The sequence below is a fragment of the Marmota flaviventris genome, chromosome 15 (genome assembly GCF_047511675.1).
Source record: "Marmota flaviventris isolate mMarFla1 chromosome 15, mMarFla1.hap1, whole genome shotgun sequence".
Classification (NCBI taxonomy): Eukaryota; Metazoa; Chordata; class Mammalia; order Rodentia; family Sciuridae; genus Marmota; species Marmota flaviventris.
This window is the reverse complement of record NC_092512.1, coordinates 9,096,649-9,116,560: the sequence shown is the minus strand read 5'-3', so window position 1 is coordinate 9,116,560 and position 19,912 is coordinate 9,096,649. Positions and strand designations below refer to the sequence as shown.

The following is a 19,912-nucleotide window of genomic DNA, read 5'->3' as shown; positions in this document are numbered from 1 at the left end:
GTGCATTAAGGTGCAGGCTCCGTGTGTTCCAGAAGCCTCCCCTAGCCCATCATCAGAGACAGAGACAGAGGTTCTGAGCAGCCTTATTCAGGCTGAGGATTCCAGAGCTTCCCTTCTCCTAGGGAGATGCCTGACCCCGAATGTGAGGCACTGCTGTGTCTGCGGCCCTCAGCTGGCCCATGGTCAGAGGGCAGGAAGCAGGCCACAGCTCCGAGAGCCCTGCCCCCACCTGTGGGGCTCACAGGGGGGCCTGCCCAGAAACCAGTGGAAGCTGGAGGGACAGCACCTCAGCAGTCCCTGGCCGTGTCCCCGTGCCTGCTCCTGGCTTCCCCTGTGACTACACTGACCTCAGACGTCACCTACGTGGGTGCGTGCAGGGATGTGAGGTGGACTGTGGGGTCAGTGGGAAGCCTGGTTGACTGTGCATCTAAAACAATTAGGGGGTAGAGACCTAAGTGACCCCCCAGCTCATGAAAGAGGAAGACAAAGCCAGATCCAGAGCCCAGCAGGCAGGGCAGCCCTGCGGTGCCCCCCTCAGCCACACTTAGGTAACTAACAGACGTGGAGGAGGAGAGGCAGTGACACAGGAAGGACACAGGAGCCCTGCTGAGCTGGTGCCGCCTCTTCATCTCACCAAGGCCCCTCTCTGTGTTCATTCAGTATCTTAGGCCCATTCTAGAGATGAAGAAGCTGAGGAGGCCATGGACACAGAATGTGGCCAAACCCTGTCTCATGGATTTGGGACCAGGTTCTCATTCCAAAGCAGGTCAGTGTCCCTTAGGAGGAGAAGACAGATCTTCCTCGGCCTCCCAGAGGTGACACTGGTCTGGTTCACTCCCCTCCACACAGCTCACTGGAGTGCTCCATCCTCTCACTCCTCGGGCTCCCGAGACCCTGCTTTCAGGGTCCCCTGCTCCTGATGTCCCTGGCCATGTCTTAGAAGAGCACAGAAAACATCTTGTATTTTCAGACCATTTCAGTTAGTTGCAGAGGTGAACCTGTGGCTGCCACCTGTCAACCGATGCTAGGGCCAGGGTCGTCTCTCTGGAAGGCACTTGCTCTTTACAGCCCTCCCTGTGGTGCAGCAGCCCGAGCGGGCGTGGTGTTCCTAGCCACAGTCTCTTGGCCTCCTGGTCTGTGAGAGCTTTGTTGGGGCAGCATTCATTTCATGTTTGCTTTTGTCTATGCAAAATTTATGGTCTGCACACCCCTCTGATGATTGTTATTAAAAGCCAAATACCACAACCAACCTTCACTCCTACCCAGCACAATCGGCTGTTTCCAGGACGCCCTTCCTCTTTCATTTTGAACTAACTGCGAGGTTTTCGGGTATCACAGAGGCGATATTTGTAATCATTTATTTTGCATCTGCCACAGGCGCCAGGCTGGGCTGCACATGGCACAAGAAAGATTATGCTTGATAATCATTCAGTCCCCTGCTGGGGCCACTGTCACCACCTTCCAGGAATGGGAAGCAGAGGAGGTGGGGCACTTGCTCCAGCCCCCCCAGCCTGGACCCCAGGGTGGGCCTGCCTCTCCCAGCAGCCACTGCTTCCATATCACCTGCCACTTTATAGGCCAAGGATGTCACCCAAAGGCTGCATGGGTTCCTTTCTCCTTGAAAAGGCCTTTGCTCTTCTGATTCAATACCCTGACTCCTAAAGAGTGCTGGCAAGGTTCCTCAGGGTGAAAGGTCAGGCACCTGAACCCAAGGGGAAGCCGCTAACAAAGTGAGAAGGGCTTCTTCCCTGGCTCCCCCCAGTAGGACAGAGCAAGAGAGGGGGGAGGAGCAGCCCCACTCGAGAAAAAGTGGGTACCACTCAGTAAGTCCTCAAGGTCATGGCCATGTCCTCTCCTTAGCACCTCCAGAGAGTTGGGACAACTGGTGTCTGCATTGTGTGGGAAGAAAGTGGGGCAAAAAGAGGCAAATATGCAGTCCAAGGTGGCCCAGCTCCCAGTGAGCAAGCAGAGCTGGAAATAATCACTGAGGTGCCAGAACCAGCTGTTGGAAACTCAGCAACTGTTTACAATTGTTCCTTCGTCCAGGGGGCAAATTCCAACTCCTGAGCTGGCATTCAGGACCTGCACAGCTGAATCCCACTTTCTGTCTTCTGACTCTACCCTGACCCATCACTCTATCAGAACTAACCATGCTTCTACCATCTTGGAAGATGCTCCCTGTCTTAGTCTCCCCGTCTAGCAAGCAATAAGCAAGTTAATAAAATAGATGCCTCATCCTTAGGATCTCTTTAGGAAACACAGATCAGCATGCGATCACCTAGGCCACACTGCAGTTACCAGAGCGCAAGGGAAAGGAACCCTGGAACACTGGGACAGGAGGACTGGCCAACAAAGTCTCACTGCTAGGCTTCATCCCAGAGGTGGCCCATGTTGGCCTTGGAGGCTGAAGAGGGTTCTGACAAGCAGAGAAGGGGCAACGAGTGGGACTTCAGAACAGAGTCCCGGAAAATGCAGGGCCACTTAAAGAGCTGCCAGCTGTCTGTGTCTGGGATACAGGAGCAAGCTGGATTGTGGGGTTTATAGGTGGAGAGAGGGTGGATTTGAGATGAGGTGCATTGTACCTACTAGGACAAGGCTCAGAGGCTCTTGTACTCTGAGTTAACATAGTAAGAAGTCAGAATGGGCAGAAAGCAAGAAAAAAAATCCCTGGCTTCTGTTGGGGAGCTAGGCCCACCCGAGGCTGTGAGACCGCAGCAGGCAGTGCAGAGGGGCCTCCTCCTCCAGTCCCAACTGTTTCTTACCTGAGTAGTGGTTGACCAGGTCCTCCAGGCACTGGAAGGTGAGCCTTGGGGAGATGTAGTACCAGTTGTTTGGCAAGCGGAAGATGCGATAGTGCTTCACCTGCCTGTGTCTCACCGACAGGGAATAAAAACCTACAGGAGGAGAAGGACAGGTTAGTGGCTCTACGTGTTCCCTCCCAAGGGCAGCCAGCTGGCTGGCTCATCTCCCCAGAGGCACATAGCTGCTCACTCTTGGTCTACTGCAGTGACACTGGGAGGTGGCACCCGGTCAGGACCAACAGCCCCACCTGCCTTGGACCCCTCTGTTCAGATGTGGTTCCCAGTTTAGAACCCAGGGCAGCTGTTATTTTAGCAGCCCCCTAATGCACTCAAGAAGGGTTCTTACTGTCAGCCTGGGTTTCCAAGCACAGAGGCCTAGTCCTCCTGTTCTTTGAGGTGAACGTTGTGGTGCTATCTTATCCATGTGACTCCTGAGGCCACCTTGACTGCTTAGAGTTCGGTTGCCACCTATAGATCCAGGCCGTGCAGACCCTGACTGCTTCCTAGTGTGCACTGAGGGGTTTGTGCCACTGCTTTCCTCCCTCGGCCCCTGTCCCACGGACAGGGGGGTGCTTACAGCCAGGTCCCCTTTCCTCATCCCTACCCCCCTCTGATTTAAGCTCGACTTCCTCAGGGATTAGAGCAAGTGGCAGTGCCTGGGTGTCTGCGAGTGTCTCTAAGAAACATGTGAAAGATGACATTTCTCCTTCAGCGTCACAGAGTGGTGACCAACACAGGCTGGTAAGAGGAGAAGCTCAGGCACGTACCAGCAGCCTCTTAGCCTCAGCCCCCCAAATGGAGCATTGGAAATTGGACTTGGTTGATGTTTAAGGATCCCCCTGCTCCATCTCCTGGGGTTCTAGGAGTGGAAAGTGCTCAAGAGGTGGCAACAGGGGCAAGGAATGGGCATTTATTGAGTCTGTGTCCTGGGTGGGGGACTAAGCTACTTCCAGGCAACATCTCCTTGACTCTCAGAAAGGGCATGTGAGGTACTGTCCCCAAATATTTTCTAGATGGAGAAATAGAGGCTCAGACATCCTGAGTGAGCGTTCAGAGGCACCCAGCCGGGGATTGGCCGCTCTGGGGTGTAAGCTTTGCTTTCAGCAAGCTCCCGGTCCACCCTGGGGCACATAGTTACTCGTCAACCCTGCCCTTTGAGTCACCCACTGTGATACTTCTTGTTATTTCAACTGGAACTGGAAATACAGTAAGCCAGTCCAGGGCAGTGCCTGAAAAATCATCAGAACTTTGCACCCCCAGTGGGCGGAGTCTGCCACCCTAGCCCCACCCTGCCCCACTGCAGATCTGCTGGGGACCTGGATAACTGCAGATGTGCTGTGGCGCCCAATGGGGGCTCCCTCCCCTGGCCATGCCGCAGGGCTCTGAGCTGGGTATCCTTCCTCGGGGGCCCAACACATATGGCATGTTTGGCTTCTGCTTGACTTTATTGTCCTCTGGTTCCTTCAAGTATCTGACAAGAGTTGTTGTGGGACGTTAGAATCCCCTATGTTCCATCTGTGTTTCCCCCAAGCCAGGCTGTGCTCATCTTGGTGAAGACTCCAGTGCCAGGTGGTCCCGGCCCTTGATGGGTGCCTGGTAAATACTTAGATACTGCGTCTTTTCTTCCTTGACAGGAAGTGAATAAGAAGCAGGCTAAGGACTTGCCAGATCTCCGCTATTCGAATAGTTGCTATTACGATCACCAGTGGGGGAGCCCTATCCATCCAGGGTTTTGTTCCTGTGACATGAAGCTGTTACTATATCCAAGAACGGTGCTGTCCTTAATGCCTGACCTGAGGCTAAGAGAGAGAGAGAGAGAGTAATTCATGTCTGAAACTAGAACTTGGAACTCCTGCTCTGAACCACAGAAGCGCCCTGCTGTCTGCTCAGTTGATGCAGGAAATTATGATGATAAAGGTCTGGTGAGCAGGCAAACAGGCACATGGGCTTGTCCCCTCTGAGAGGCCCAGAGAACACTGATCTCAAGGCCTTTCACACAGCAATGACACTACAAGAATTATTACATTTGAATCTCACCACCTTACAAGGGGAGGTTCTCTCCACTTCACAGATGAGAAATCTGAGTTCAGAGAGGTAAACCCGTGCAAGCCTCAGGGCTGATGTCTACAGGCTGGGCCATGCCATTGTCCACTTCTGTGTGCCCAGCATGCTGCCCGTGCCTGGGCCATGGTAGTACCCAGGGCCATGGTAGTACCCAGTCACCTGCTCCCTGTTTCTGGGCCCCTAGCTATCATGCTGGCCTTGCTGCGGGCGGGTGGACGTGGCTGCAAGGAGCTAACCACCTACACCCATGTGCACACGTAGGCAGGAGGGGCAGCCAGGAGTAAGGGCCTGCCTGTCTGAGCCGGGCACGGAGAGACGGGCTGCTCACCTTTCTTGGTCTCGCTCTCTCGGATCATGAAGGAGCCGACCTTTGTGTCTGGCAGCTGCAGCAGCTCCTCCGCCTTCTCCCTGCCCAGCCCTTCGAACAGCCACCTGAGACACAGGAGGACAGCTGTCAGTAACCTGCATGTGCCCTGCCCACAGAACCTAGAGACAGCTAAGACCAAATGTGAAGTTGAAGTCTAGGTACTGTGAGGATGATGGGGTGTCAAAGAGGAGGGACATCAGCTATTCATTCACTCATTATTCTTTCCTTCATTCATGCACTTCTATGTTCTAGATTTCATATAAAGTTCCCAAGTGCCAATTGCTGGCCAGGTGTTAGCCTGGACAATGATCCAGGAAGCATGGGACCTCTCAGCCTGTCCCTCCAATGCTTGCTGGAATATGCACCATATGTAATGTGTAGCACATGCCGTTATACAGGGTCCTCTGTGGCTGTGGCAGTCGGCCTTCCACATACCACCTTGCACTCCGCGATAGCCACCCTCCCTGTGCCCTTGTCTTGTGGGTTTCACGGTGGCATCCAGGAGGTTGGGCTTGGCATATGCTTGTGAGTAAGAAGGAAGAGACGAGAGGTGGCACGTGGAGGCCCCACAAACAAGCCCTGCAGTGCCTCCATCTGATCTCCAGCACCCTCCATTCTCATGCGTTCAGACACTCGTCATCGCGCCAGGGGCTTCCTGTGTTCCTTGCTTTTTTCACCAAACAGTAAGACACGGTGGTGGCACTCTGGTAGCTCACTTTTGGAGTGGGGGTTTCACACCCACAGGAGACCTGATGCTCTTGAGTCCTCCTGGGAAGCTTCTCTGGGCACAAAGGAATCTGTGTTCCAGGTGAACGGGCTCTTTGCAGACCAGGTTCTGCCAGACCTCAGCTGGGCAGGAAGTGCCTCATTCGCATGTGGCTGGGGCACATGCAGACACAACTCCCATCTCTCAGGTCCAGATCCGTGTGTGCTGTAGCAGGCATTGGTATGCTACTGTCTCGGAAGGCTTTAACGTTCTCCAGGGCACAGGAGCAGATCCAGGTCAGCAAAGCCTATCTGTCGTCTGAGTGCCCTGAGCGCCAGGTGGGAAGACCCATAGGTTCTGTTTGTTCATGTATGTGCTCATCACTGTGGTCACTTTTGCTGCTGGGATCATGATCATGCTGTATTTGGCCAAATATTTCAACTATTCCCTTAGTTCTGCACAGTGCATAAAGTACTAATTATTTTAGTGTATGCAACAAATACTCATTTATTCAAGTTCTTACACAAAAGTCTACTTAGAAAGGGGAGGACAACAGATGAGGAACAGCAGCCACATAGGAATACTAACTGTATTTGTATGTTACACTATGTTAAGCACTTTAACCCTAATCCTCACCTCAACTCCCTGAAACAGGGACATTATCCTGCTCACAAATAAGGATGCTAAAAGTCAGAATGATTAAGTAACTTGTGCACGTTACCATATCAGTGATTGAGAGAGTAAAATTAGAATACATTTTTCTGGGACATGCAATTCCACAGCCTCTATACTTCACTGCCCTTTTATCTATTCTGTATTTTAAGAAATGTCAATGCATCAACTAGATCAGTTGTCCTGTAGGGTCCTGTAGGTTGTTTGTCTGGGTTCCCACCACCCCGGCCCCTGCCAGCTTCAGTCCCACATCTTCAACATGAAGTGTCAAGGTGCATTTGCTAAGGAATGAATGGATCAAAGACCAGCCCCTGATGTGGAAGTGTGACTTGGGTTTCTTTCAGAAAGTGACTCTTGTGTTCAGTTTCATCAGCCTCAATATGGAAGTGTTTTCTGTATTCGTGATTAAGATCATCAATACTGAAATCAATGTACTCAATTCCAGTCTTCCGAGTATTTGTGTGGTCATCTATGCCTCACTAGATGGGCGTGTGGCTCTGGACAAGAAGCCATTTCATATTTGGACAGTGGTCTTTCCTTCCTTCCTTTCTGTTTTCTCTACGCTGAGCACTTCTTGGCTGAGGTCTGATCTTGCTAATTTGAGAGGTGAGAAGACAGTGGCTGGATGAGGTTAGGTAACTCCCAAGGCCCTTTCCCTAGAAGGAGGGAGCCAGGATGTGAGTCCAGGTGTGCTACGCTGTAGAGCCACCAGGGGCTGCCCCAGCCACCCCTGCACCACTACAGGAGGAAATACCGCTTCCCTCTGCCACGTCCGAGGTCTCCATGATCCTCTTCTGTTTGGCTCGTCTGCTCCTCTGGTGGGTGTGTGGGCATGTCGGGCAGGGAGCACTCTGTGCCTTTGGATGTGGAGTTGACGAGAATGTGGCTCTTTGCAGAGTCTCGCTGTGAAGTCTGGCATTGCTGCAGGAACTACTTGAAAATTAGCCTTCTCGTTTTCCCAACAGCCCTGCACTTGGGTCATGGTATTACATGTCACTATTACCATCATTCTGTGTTGTGCTTTCTTTTCGACAACTAATGATTTCAGAAACCTAAGCAGCCTCTGCTCCCTCACCTGGGCAGAAAGTGACAGAGGCAGGACTTGAACCCAGATGGCTTGAGCTGATCCACCTCCCTGCCTCCGGTGGTAGGGCACTCGGAGTGTCCGTGCTGAGCAGCAGCAGCACCTCATTCCAGCTGAACAGCCCAGCTCCCTCATTTCACTCCAGGGAACCTAAGTCCCCAGGTGGAAGGGATGGGTCCCAATCTGCATCATTCCCGAGGGGCAGAGATGGGGGGTGGGTGCCCTTCTTGACCCAGTATCTTCCTTGCCACTGCACCATGCTGGAATCCCTGCCTGCCATCTCCTGAGCCACCCGCATAGGCAGCATGATGTTTAATGGTGACGAATGTACTCACCCGTGGTAAACTCTGGCCACACAGATTCCCGGGATATAACTCTCCCGACCAGTGCTAAGAGAAATGGCTTTCCACCAGCCTCCTTCACTGTCAGAACAGAAAGACAAGATCAGGATGGGTAAATGGACAAGTGAACAGGATCAGCAGAATTACCCCATGGCAGCTGGGGACAGTTCTCTTCTAAGATCTGCCATTGCCCAGATGGACCAGAATTTCTCAATTTGGGAATTGAGTGCTTAGTGGGTGCAGGCATGCATTCATGCATGTGTGTGTGTGCACGCGCACACACATGCAACAGACACCCCCATTCAAGCTAGCAGCTAGCTTGGAAGCATTCCCACTTAATAGAAAAAGCCACCTTCAGGGATCAGCAGCTGATGTTCTCAACTGCTATGCTATAGTTGGAGGCTTTTTAAAACCAGTGCTTACTGGTTTGATTTGTACCCTGAAATATAACCAAAGATATTCTGTGTGTCTATATCAATGAGGATCCAAAGAAAATGGATCTACAGACTGTTTGGCATCACACTGAAGAGACAACAGGAATAGGAGGCAATGCTGTCTGTCATCAAAGTGTTTTCAGACCCTGGGTCTCTCTGCCCAGCTTGTGCTGGCACAGGGTAACTGCACATGTGGCGGGGGATGAGGCCAATAGGAGAAGCAGAATTGGGATCATAAAAGTCTCAAAGCCTAGTTATAAACAATTAGATTTTAGCCAGCAGTCCATGGGGAGCCATTGAAGGTTTCAGAGCCCAGCAACATAAGGGGTAGGGTTGCAGTGTGGGCCAGACTTCTCACCCCATAGTAGGATCAGGGCCCAAGTGGAACTGGACGACTATAGCTAAAAATCTAGTGCTTCCCCTCCAAACCGAGGTTCTCCTGTTTTGAGGATTATAAAAGTTTTGAAAAGCTAACTCACTCAGAAATCACACGCAGTTTCTCCCCACGGCGGAATATTGGGGGGCTGATGTCAGGAGATGGGTAGTCACTCAGCACCGCGAGGAAGTCACTCTCCAGTCCTAGGGAATGAAGCAGAGGGGCGTTTTGATTCACAGGAAGGAAGCGCAGCCCCGGCAGTCAGTGGGGACCTGCCCAGCTGCTGCGGGTTTCCCTGGAGACACCTCCTCCTGCACCCAAGTGCCCAGGGCCCCCTGTAGAGGGTGGTGCAGTGCTCGAGGACCCCTGAGGCCAGCCACACGCCCCTGTTCTCAGGCCTGCCTCGGCCCTAGTGTTCTCATCTGAGAAATGGGGATCCAGAGCCTGTGAGCTGAAGTCAGAGCTGGCTTCAGGGTCTGTCCCAGGCCTCCATCTCTCCGTCTTTACAACAAGCCCCATCTCTGTTCTGGGGCCCCTCTGAGATGAGATAAAAGAGTGAGGCACCATCCCACGGGTGACAGAATGCTAGCAAACATCCCTTCTTGTTACTGTGGCCCCAGCTGCCCAACCTGGGCTTGTGTGTCTCAGATCTGTGACATGTGAGTGTCAGGGGGTGAGGACAGATGAGTTCTGAGGACCCTCCAGATCAAGCGGCTATTAACCTAGAGGCTGCAGAACACTTCTTCCTTAGAGTGTGGGACCCTATGTGGGCTATCTCATTAATAGTGACTTTTGTTGGGGGTGGGCGTGTTGGAAGAAAAAACGAAGGACCTTTTATTATGTGTATATTGAAAATAATTTTAGTAAATTTTGGAAAGGGAAAGAATGCTATTTGGTTCATGTGAGCACAACTTACTCTGGAGATGTGGTGATAAGACGTGAATTTCCTTTCTGATGCTAGCGGTATCTGCTTTGCATACTTATTGGCTCGCCATAGTTCACAAGCATTATACGCAGGGTGAAACGGGTACATTTTGGGGAAATGATATGGCTTGCAAAGCAGCAGCAGCCATAACTGCTGTGGCTGCTGTCACTCCACCTGGCAGCCAAACTCCCAGATCTGGTGACGACTTTATTCATTCATTTGGTAGCTATTTAGTGAGCATGTACATGAGCCAAGCATCTATGAGAAAGGCAACCCTTGTCCTCAAAAGGGGCTCATGGTCTAGAAAGCACACCCACAATCATGGGAGGAGCCATTTCTGTTCCCTCACCCCAGGAATTTCTGGAGAAATCCCAGCACTCAGTTGTGCAGTCTGGGTAGCCCATGCAGGCCACTTTCCAGGATCCAGACACCCTGCTGAGCACCCCCTCCCTACCTCCTACAATGCACGTACCCTATAGCCTCCAACTCTTAAATCTCATGGACAGACTGAGTCAAAGGAGGCTGAGCTCAAGGATGAGTAAGAAGGGTAAACAGGGCTTCCAGTACAGGGTTTGGTCATCAACTGATAAATGAATCAGGAGGAAGTCATCGCAGTGGAACAGTACGCTCAACTGTGCTGCTCATTTGAGGAAAGCAAGTCACTGACAATAAACTACGTAAAAGTAAGAGTTCCTGTGTGAGAGATGGAAACCAAACGTGACCTTTGGTGTTCTTGCAACCCTTGGAGGAAGGTCAGGGCTCCTAGGAAGCAGCAGGGTCTGGCCACAGAGAAGTGACCTGTTGAGGCCTCTGGCCCATCTTATATCAAGCCTTGCCTGAGCCCCAGGGATTCTCCCTCACATGTTGCTTCTTTGGATTCAGAAAGGGGTCCTTCCCTTGTACTGTCCAGACACACCCCAGTATTATATTGGGTCTGAAGCCAGAAGTCCTGAGTTCTAATAAGGGGTGGGGATGGATTTGGTGAGGCATGAAGCTTGTGCAGACTTGGAGGTCCTCCAGATTTGAAACTCCAAATGCAAAATGAGGCACAGGACTTGGAGGGGGTTGTGCTGGGGAAGGCCCAACAGCACTGGATCTGCTTGGCTTTCTGGCAAATCTGCCTGGACTCTAAGGCCAACTGTACTGAGGTGAAGTGACTGAGTGTGGACACACCCTTCTGTCTTGGCCCTGAGTTTCCTAGTCTGGAAAATGGCAGGTTAGAAATGCCTTCAAGATGGAAACCCTTCTTCCTGGTCTAATGATGACTGAATCTGAAAGGACCATTTATTAACCAAGCTGCTGTGGCTTAGGTGCCAGGCTCGCCAGGCTCCTTGGGCCTCAGAGCCTCTGTGTGGGCTGTGCCCTCTGCCTGCATACACAGGTGCCCCCTCATCCTCCCTTCCCCACCTGTAGCCTCCCCAGAGAGGGCTCAGCCTCTCATGTTTCTATACCCACTCTCTGGCATTCTCCTCTGAAGTCAAGATACCAGGTTGCATTTTAATGTTTGTGTGACTATCAGGGCAATGTCTGTCTCCCCACCTGGCAGTGCATTCCAGGAAAAGCCCATGTGTCTTCTGGGTCTTGCAGCCCTGAGCCCAGCAATGGGCCTGTCCCTTCAAGGTTGCTCAAGGCATGTGTATTGAATGCAGACGTGGAGGAACCTCTGTGCACTGTGTCCTCAAGGATGGCCTTTGTGCTGTATTTTAAAGCTGGTCCAGGAGAAAGGGGACTATACTGTGGCTTGAAGCAGGGTGAGCAGCCATCCCAAAGCCCCTTATGAAAAATGAGCATTGAAGTGAGAGTCCCTGGACACGAAATCTGGGACAAGAATGGAGCCTTAAGATGCAGCCTGCGGCAGGAGGGACGAGGAGCTTGCGGTTTGGATGTGTGGTTCAAGAAATAAAAACAACCATCCCTGGTGAAGTTAAAAACAAGACCTAACAGAAACAAGAACCAGAGCAAAATCCCAGTATAACCAATTGTTCCAGTGGAGGAAAAGGGGCTCATGGGGTAGTAAGTTTCAGTTTTGCAACGGCGAAGAGAGGTTTCCTGTGGAATTTCCACAGCAGGGATTTTTTGTATCTATAACGTTTAAATATCATTGAGGCAACCTTGTATTGGGGCTTTTGTTTAAAGATTAGATAGCTTCTACCTGGTCCTTTGCAAGGGAATTGACATCCCCTTTACCATCAGCATTAGAGAAACAGGACAAAGGCATCGGCCAGGACTGAAGCCTGGTGTGCCCTCTGTGGGGGCATGGTGGCCTTTCTGAGCAAGTGCTTGTGCCAGGGTCCCTTCTAAGTCTTGTCTGAGCTTTGGTCCTCACAGTGAAATAAATACAAGGTAAGATATTTCCCTTTGCTGCTCAAGTTCAAACACATTCAGTACTTCTGGAGCCCTTGGCATTAAGGACAGCTGCCCATTCAAACCAGACTAGATCAATGAGCTACACAGAGAGAGGCCGGAAGAAGCGGGTGGGATTATCGCAGTCTTAAGGAAACAAATTAAGGGTAGAAATGTGTGCTGAGCAGGAAAGAAATCCAGGGAGAATTTTCAGAAGAGCTTTATGGAAAAAGAATGGGCTTCGAAATAATCAGACCTGGCTTAAATCCACCTCTACCACTTAATAGCTCTGCAATTTGGGGACAGATTTATTTTTAATGAATCTGGCCTTGATTTCTTCATGTATGAAAATGAGAAATATCAAAATTTGTCTCCTGTGGTGGGGTCAATGTCCATGGTGCTTCACAGTGACTGGCAGGGCCTGCCCCAGTGGGTGACATCCAGTGCCCCTTTCCTGCATGGCAGGGTTACCATCCCACTATCCATGACCAGTTTCAGCCAGTAGTGTTGCAAATTTTGCCACCATCTAGTAGTACCAATGAATCTGCTCTATGTCCTCTCATCATCTAAACACAAACTCTATTTGTGAGTGCAGAAGATGAAATTCAAAATACCAAATATTTGCTGATAGCTCCGCTCAAGAATGAGTGATGTTGAACAGAATGTACAAAAGTGTAAAATAGGAAATGAGCCCAGAAAAGGAAGGGGCCCCCTGGCAGAAATTACTGGCCATAATTATTACTTAGTCAAATACAGACAGGGCCTCTTTTGCATTATTCTTTGGAGTGTCTGGACCATTTTCCTTTCCAAGGCTGAAAATATTCTTAGTAGCTTTCATTTTTAACTGTGTGACAAACTCTCCATTCCTGCCTTCCAGTACTCCACCCAGCCCTACACAACACATGTTCTTATTTGAAGGGAAGAATCCAAAGCTGGGAGAGCTCTTGTAAAGTGTCCAGGGAGAGCAAGAGGATTCCCAAGCCCGTGGTCACCCCATGAAGCCACATGGCACTCCTGGGCACCTAATATCCAGGGTCTTCCAATTTCCTGAAAATATCAGGATGATGGCCACTCCAAATAAGTCCTTGGGGCTGGCACAAACTGCAAGAGCCGCTGGTAGGCTGGGAGCTGAATGGCCCAGTGATTTCAGCTTCTCGTTTTACACTCCCTTGAGTCATGCCCAAACTCGGGGACTCCTGCCGTATCACAGCAGGTCTGACTTTCAGTAACTTTTTCAGGAAATCACACACATGCAAGAACCAATCATATAGCGCTCAGCAGAGCCTAGCCTGGCGGAAGGTCTGTAGGTTGCGGGTCACTAAGAACTACAGGCTGAGTTCCTCTAGGGTTCTCTTTTTACCCAAACCTTGGTTTCTCCATGTGGAAGTGGGCAGAGTAGAAGCAGTCAGACTAAAAGCCACCAGGGGTCAGTTCCCATTCTCGTAGGACTCAGAGGGAGCTGGCCAGAACATAAGGATGGAATTGTCTTTGGGCTCCAAGGCCCCAGAATGTGTTCCTTGTGAGAACTCAGAGCTCCCCACGTGTCAGTGGCTTTCAGCCCTCCTTGCTCTTTCTCATTTCCATCCCGGGGCCCAGCAGCGGGACCAGGTGGTACAATTCTGGAGCGAGCCACACTGGGCTGGTGCTGTGATGTGTTTCCCATCCAGTCCTCCCCAGCCCTGTGGTGCTGACAGACTGTAGCTGTCTCATGGAGGATGTCAGGAAAGACAGGTGGAGTGGTCCAGAGACTGGCCCAAGAACACTGGACATGTAGTTGCATGCCAAGTGTCAAACTCAGGTCAGCTCATGGTGGAGCACCAGGGCTGTGCTCTGGCCACTGGGCTTTCCTTTGTCATGGTCAAGTGCCACTTCTACTACTAGGGACCTAATGACATTTTTCTTAATATTAATTCACTTAAAACAACGGTAGTCCTGTTCTAAGCAATGTGGAATCATGGATTTGATGAGTTAGCTATGTTTTTATGATATTCACTAAATGTATAGTGATATAAAATTTGAATGATCACATTTTACGTAAACTATGTCATGGTCCCGCAGGTGCATGAGATCCAAATAGGAAAGAGAAATCTACTTTGAGATCTGATGCAGGTGCCTCATCCACAGGATCCCTCAAAAAGGCATGTGAGGGTCTCTGTTATTAAATCTGGTGACCAGGCATATTCCCCCAGCTCTAGATTGCCCAGCCTCTCTCAGCTCACAGGCCTCCTTAAAGCTGGTCCCCCCAGAATGTGATGTGGTGGTAAAGAGAAGCGCTGGATTCAGGGTCCCTGCTTTGCAATTCTGCCTCCCTTTCTGAACTGGAGTGACTCAGGTGAGTTACTTAAACTTTTTGTGCCTCAGTTTCTTCAACTGCAAGTTGGAGAGGATGCTCTTGATGTTGCAGTGGGGCTATTATGAGTACTTAGAGTTCCTATATGTAAATTCACATTCCGCTGTAGTATGTAACTGTGTATGTAATGTGTAGTTCATGTGCACAGAGAGCTTAGGCCTGTGTGTGGCATATGGCAAGCACGTGCCATTCTGTAACTATTCCTGTTTTATAGTGAGGACCTAGAGTCACTGTGATGAGAAGCTCACTCCTCATCTCTTGCTGTGTGATGGTGCAGAGGCAGGACTAAAAGCTGCTCTGAGGTCCACCAGTTTTAGGGGTCCTAAGATTTGCCAGGGAACCAGAAATAATTCAGCTCACGGCTACTGCCTATCACCATGAGTCTGATTAGTAGGTCTGGGGTGGAGCCAGGATCTGCCTATAACTTCTTCCCAGGAGTTCCTAATGCAGGTAGTCTGAGGGCCCCACTGAGAAGTGCCAGGCTGGGTCTTGAGGTTTCTCTCTCCTCCCTCCCCCGCCCACCCCACACCTTTTATCCAGGCAGCCACGTAAATGCACCACCTGGTATATGGATTCCACCCTGGCATAGCATTGGGTCACCTGGCCACCTCTGCGTAAAATGTGATTGCAGACAGGGTGATAAGCAGGGAAGAGACAAAGAACAGAACTGGTTGCACCGAGTGACGGAACTGTCACTATGAGATGGAAACTTGCTGTTCCTGCAAACCTGGGAGTTTCCTGGGTTGCATTCAATTCTGTGCGTCAGTGTCTGAGCTGTGCAGAGTCCCAGGGATGGTTCACTTTGCAGGATGATTTGGAAACAAGCTCTGGAGGCACTAGTTCTACGGCTGTAACACTTGAGGGTTGGCTGTTTGGACACAACCTGGTGCAGCCAGAGGACCCCAAGTGTGCTTTCAGTAGTCTTCATCCCTCATCTGACATGGCGCTCTTTGTGCTCTGAGACTGTGGTGAGGGAGGGAAGGTTGCAGCTTCCATTTCACAGCTGAGTCCCTGGGGGTGGCTGAGTGACTTCCCGAAGATCACACAGCTTCCAGGGGACATTACCAGAGGCTGCATGTGGCCTTTGCCCCTGAAACCTGCCATTTTCTATCAGGTCGTGCTGCCTCTGTGTGTTTTGTGACATCAGTCCCTGGGACTAGACTAATAAGGAATGTTCCGGAAAGCTTAGCTTAGTGGAAAACAGATGGTGAAACCCTTATTCTAAGGCATTTGCGGTCTTGCTGGGGGGAAGAATGATCTCCCCCAAACTCAGGAAACATGTTTCAGTCCACAGCTTGGCCCTGAAGTCCCTGGGCCTGGCAGCAACTGTGGTACTTTACTTCTGCCACAGAGCTCCTGTCAGAGGACACTGCAATCACATGCTGGCCCAAAGCAGTCAGCAAGGAGGGTGCCGCCTTCAGGGAGCGTGAGACTGACTGCACCCGTGGGAGCCCTCCATAAAAACCTGGGCCTTGGCTTCACGCAGCAGAGCTAGTGAATGCAGCCCCAGCCACCAGCCCTTGCCCCCACGCCCCAGTAGGCTGAGAGAAGGGAGGGACTGACGTTCGGGTCGCTATAAGGGAAACTTTTCGGGGTGGGGGTGAACACCCACCAGTCCTTGATGTGGTCTCATGGATCTCAACCTGGGCATGACCTGGGGAATTCTCTCAATCAAGGGTATGGGGGGCGGGAGACTCCTCTTCCCCCTTGCAGAGGTGACCTCCCACCCACACAGTGGAAAAAGAAAAGCTAATTTCACAATAATTTGCATTTTAAAAGTGAAGGCAAATGAGCATGTCCAGGAGGCTGGTGTTTTTGTGGGGTTTGCTCAAGCATGCCGCCCCTTGGCCTGACTGCTGGGTGACAACCTGGTGTATTGGGGCAGGTGGCCCTGAGCCTGCTGGGCCCCAGGCATTGCGCACAGTTTTTAGCAGAGGTTAAGACGCGGAGGAGATCTGTGCCAGTCCCGGAAGGCGTGGTGGCTGTGTCCCCTGCCCCAAGCTCTGGGTAGGGGTAAACAACTTTCTCCTCAACGGCCCCCCAAAATATACACCCTGCTGCCTTTCATCACATGGTACCATCTCTTTGGTCCTGGGAACATTCAGTCTTTCCCTTTTGGCTTGGAGAGGGGGACAGGGCTAGAAGACAAAGAGCTAGTGGGAGAGTCACCGACTTGAAAGGGCGTGGGAGGCAGGGTTTCCTCTCCCTGGAGGCATCTAAGGTTCCTCGGGTTGCATCATTGGGCATCTGGGTGGCTTCAATTTGGCAGAAGTGAGAGAACTTTTTCGTTAAGGGGATGCAGGGGCTGAGGATGAGCAGTAGCCAGAGGAGGGCAGAAGCCCGTGTCATGTCAAGCGTCGGCTCAGCAGAGAAGGGGGCCATCTGTGCCCGCTAAAGTCTGCTCAGTGCCAAGGCACAGTGGGTTCAGGAACCAGGCATGGCCACCTCCACTGGGAGACAGACACCAGGTCCCAGAGGCTGTGATGGAGGTGGGAGCCAGAAGTGTTCCAAGATCCTCCAGGACCCACCCTATGGACACTGACAGACGGCTAGCCTTCCTGATGTCTCCCTCTCAGTCCCCCAGAGGACCCAGGAACCCACACAGAGAGCCCCTCAGAGAGGACTAGGAATCCTCAGAACTAAAGCAAGGGTCTTAGAAGTGGTCAGCGCAGCTGACCCCAGAACACAGGGGCCTTGGCCTTTGGCTTGCAGAGGGTCCCTCCTGTTCTCTGGACAGCTGCTAAAGGACACTCCGCAGCTCTGGGAGTCTGGCCCAACCTGGTATCTATCCAAAAAGCTGATTTTTTCCATCACTGATTAACCTGCAGCAGTGGGTCTCCCCTGGAATGCTGGCGCCCGGCCGTCCTGCCAGTGGCACAGGGCTCCTTTATTTTCAGGAGGGTGTCCTAGGGTCGGTGTCCAACCCAGTAAAAATAATACTGATATAACCCTCACAGAGCCAGCTCTGCAGATGTCAGCACTTTATCAGGCTGGGGTATGGCCAACAGGAGGCTGACTTTCAGAGTCAGATGGTGCTGGGTGGAACGCCGACTCTGTGAATGGCTGGGGCCACAAACCACAGTCCCTTTGTGGGCCTCAGTTTCCCCACTTATAAAGTAGAGGTTGAACCAACTGACCACAGAGATCCACCTCAAAATGTCAGCAACACAGCACTCTTATCCTGCACCCAATACTTTTAAACTTTTAATTATGAAATATTTGAACCACAAAGTGAGAGAGATAAGTTGCAAACCCCAGACACCATTGCCCCATTTCCACAAGTACCAGCCTCCTCTGTCACCCAGTCCTTGCCGACCAAGACTCTCTCAGGACAGTCAAGCATCTCACCAAAGAAGTGGGACTTACCATCTGTGCTGGGCAGAGGCCTCTCCGGGGGCGCCGGGCTGGACTTCATGCTGTTCCCCATTTCTCTCTCTCCTGGGGTGGTGGAAGATGCCCGAAGCCTACAGCACAAGAGACACACGTGGACAGTCAGCTGCGCCCCGAGCCCTCTGCGTGGAGAATGACCCAGTTTAGGCTGCATGGTGCACCATTTCTCACGCAGCCTGCTCTTTGAAAGGCGGCTGTTTTTATGTGAAGACGCAACTCGCGAATGTTGGTTACATTTGCGCAGCTCAAGTTCTTTTTATCAAGGGAATGACAGAGAAAAACCACAGAGAGGGAAGTTGATAGCAAATGCTGCTGGTGGCAGAAGTTTCCATTCCTCTGCACCCTCCCCGCCAAGGGGACAGGCAGTGTTTTTGTGAGAAGCTGAACAGCGTTTCAGTTGGCCCCAAAGAACCTACACTTGGAAAACGTAGAGTCAGCTCCCATGCCCCAGAAATTCAGGGCACATAAAACTTAGGATTTGCCTGACTTTATAGCCACAAGGGGTGAGGAGGGCCCCTGCTGCCCCTGCCATCTTTTGTCTGTTGAATTCTCCAATATACTTTCACAGAGGACCCAAAAGGACAAGTTCCTAACACACTCTGTATCTCACTCTTGCTTTATGTGCTGCCAAAGAACGTTCTGCCAATAATCTTGATCTCTATAAAGTCCTGGCGTCCCTAAGCCGAGTTTGCAATGAAGGGAACAGTTTTAGAGAGGGTAAGTGACTTGTCCCATGTCACACAGCAGGTGAAGGGGGTGCTAGGGTTTGAGCCACTGATGCTTCATCTCCAGCTTGCTCCACAGTGGCTTCTCCTCTGGCAGAGCACCCAGCTTGGAATTCTAGTGGTGCACTTACAAGCTGGAAGACCTTGGGTAGGTTATTAACCTTTCCTGCCCGTTTTGGAGAATCATAGAATAGCTTTGGGCTTTGATTACAAAATTAACTGAGGTCAGGCTTGTGACATGCACAGAACATGGCCTGGCATGAAAACCGTGCTAGTCATTGACATTTCTTGTCCATTTCCTGGTTGTCTTTAATGATCCATGTTGAATTAGAGAAAAAGGCCGCATCCATAGGTACAGCCATTCCTGCCTCATGTGGACAAAGCGATGGGGCAGGGTCCCCAGCCAGTGTCCAGGCCAACGGACACTATTGCTCCTCGCAAAGCTCCGGGAATTCAAGGGTCCAAAGGCCATCCAGGCCCCTCCCACCCAGCCTCATGTCCTGTCCAAGATCCGATGTGTACAGTTGTTCCTCTACTGACCGTGGGCCCTCTCCTCACCCATCATATGCTCAATACACTCCAAGTCCAAATGCACTGAACATATGACCCACAGGATATCATAGCTGGACCTGCCCCACTGTAGGGTCTGGGTTGTTTCCCTTTGTGATTGGAGGGGAGCTGAGGCTAGAGACAGGTCACACCAAATATTACTAGCCTGGGAAAAAGCAGAAATTCAAAATTCAAAGCCCAGTTTCCCCTGAATGTGTGGCTTCTCACCACTGTTAAGCTGCAAAATCACCACATCCAGCTGTGATAAAGTGGAGCCATCTGTGTAGATTCTCAGGCCCCGGGCTTTGAGATGAGGTTGGGAGGGTCTGCATTGCTTCCTAATTTGGGAGGGTCAGTGGTGAGAGTGGAATTCTTGGTAGATTCACAAAGAAAGTAAACCAACGAGTGTTTTGTAAAAGTGTGGCATGCTCTAAACGTTTACATGAACAACAGACACCAGCACATCCTGATATTCCCAAGGTCATTATAAGATGGGCAAAAACTCAGGCGCACTAATATGGTGAGGCCGAAATGGCCTCGGGTCTAAGGTGAAGTGTGAACCCCACGTGCCATGGACCCGGGGGTGTTGGTGACTGGAGGTGCCAGGCCGTCCTTCCTCAGGCTCCCCATCCCCTCAGCCAGGGGCAGGGCTTCGTCCAGGGTCTGCAGATTTCAGCAGCAATACTCTGACTCCAGAGTAAGGGGCGTGTCTGCCTTGTCCCCAGCACCAGCCTGGTCAAAGGCATTCCTGAAGACACATGTGTCACAAGACATCCTCACAGTGC

At 51.3% G+C, this 19,912-nt stretch overlaps 2 protein-coding genes across 5 annotated transcripts in view; one reads left to right on the top strand and one right to left on the bottom strand.

The window, feature by feature from the left end:
* Tg (thyroglobulin) overlaps positions 1-19,912 on the top strand; it is a 213,923-nt gene that overhangs the window by 135,224 nt on the left and 58,787 nt on the right. The window lies entirely within an intron of this gene.
* The window catches only part of Sla (Src like adaptor), a 33,463-nt gene that overhangs the window by 3,580 nt on the left and 9,971 nt on the right, over positions 1-19,912 (bottom strand). For 2 of the 4 annotated variants that reach the window (XM_027950385.3, XM_071602103.1), the window contains exons 2-6: positions 17,830-17,927; positions 8,949-9,048; positions 8,030-8,116; positions 5,194-5,297; positions 2,763-2,894 (exon numbers count right to left, since the gene is read on the bottom strand). In XM_027950385.3, coding sequence (XP_027806186.1) covers positions 2,763-2,894; positions 5,194-5,297; positions 8,030-8,116; positions 8,949-9,048; positions 17,830-17,890 — 484 coding nt within the window. In that variant the 5' untranslated portion in view covers positions 17,891-17,927. Of the gene's footprint in view, positions 1-2,762; positions 2,895-5,193; positions 5,298-8,029; positions 8,117-8,948; positions 9,049-17,829; positions 18,073-19,912 lie in introns of those variants that run through there. The other 2 variants (XM_027950392.3, XM_027950376.2) reach the window with 2 other exon arrangements.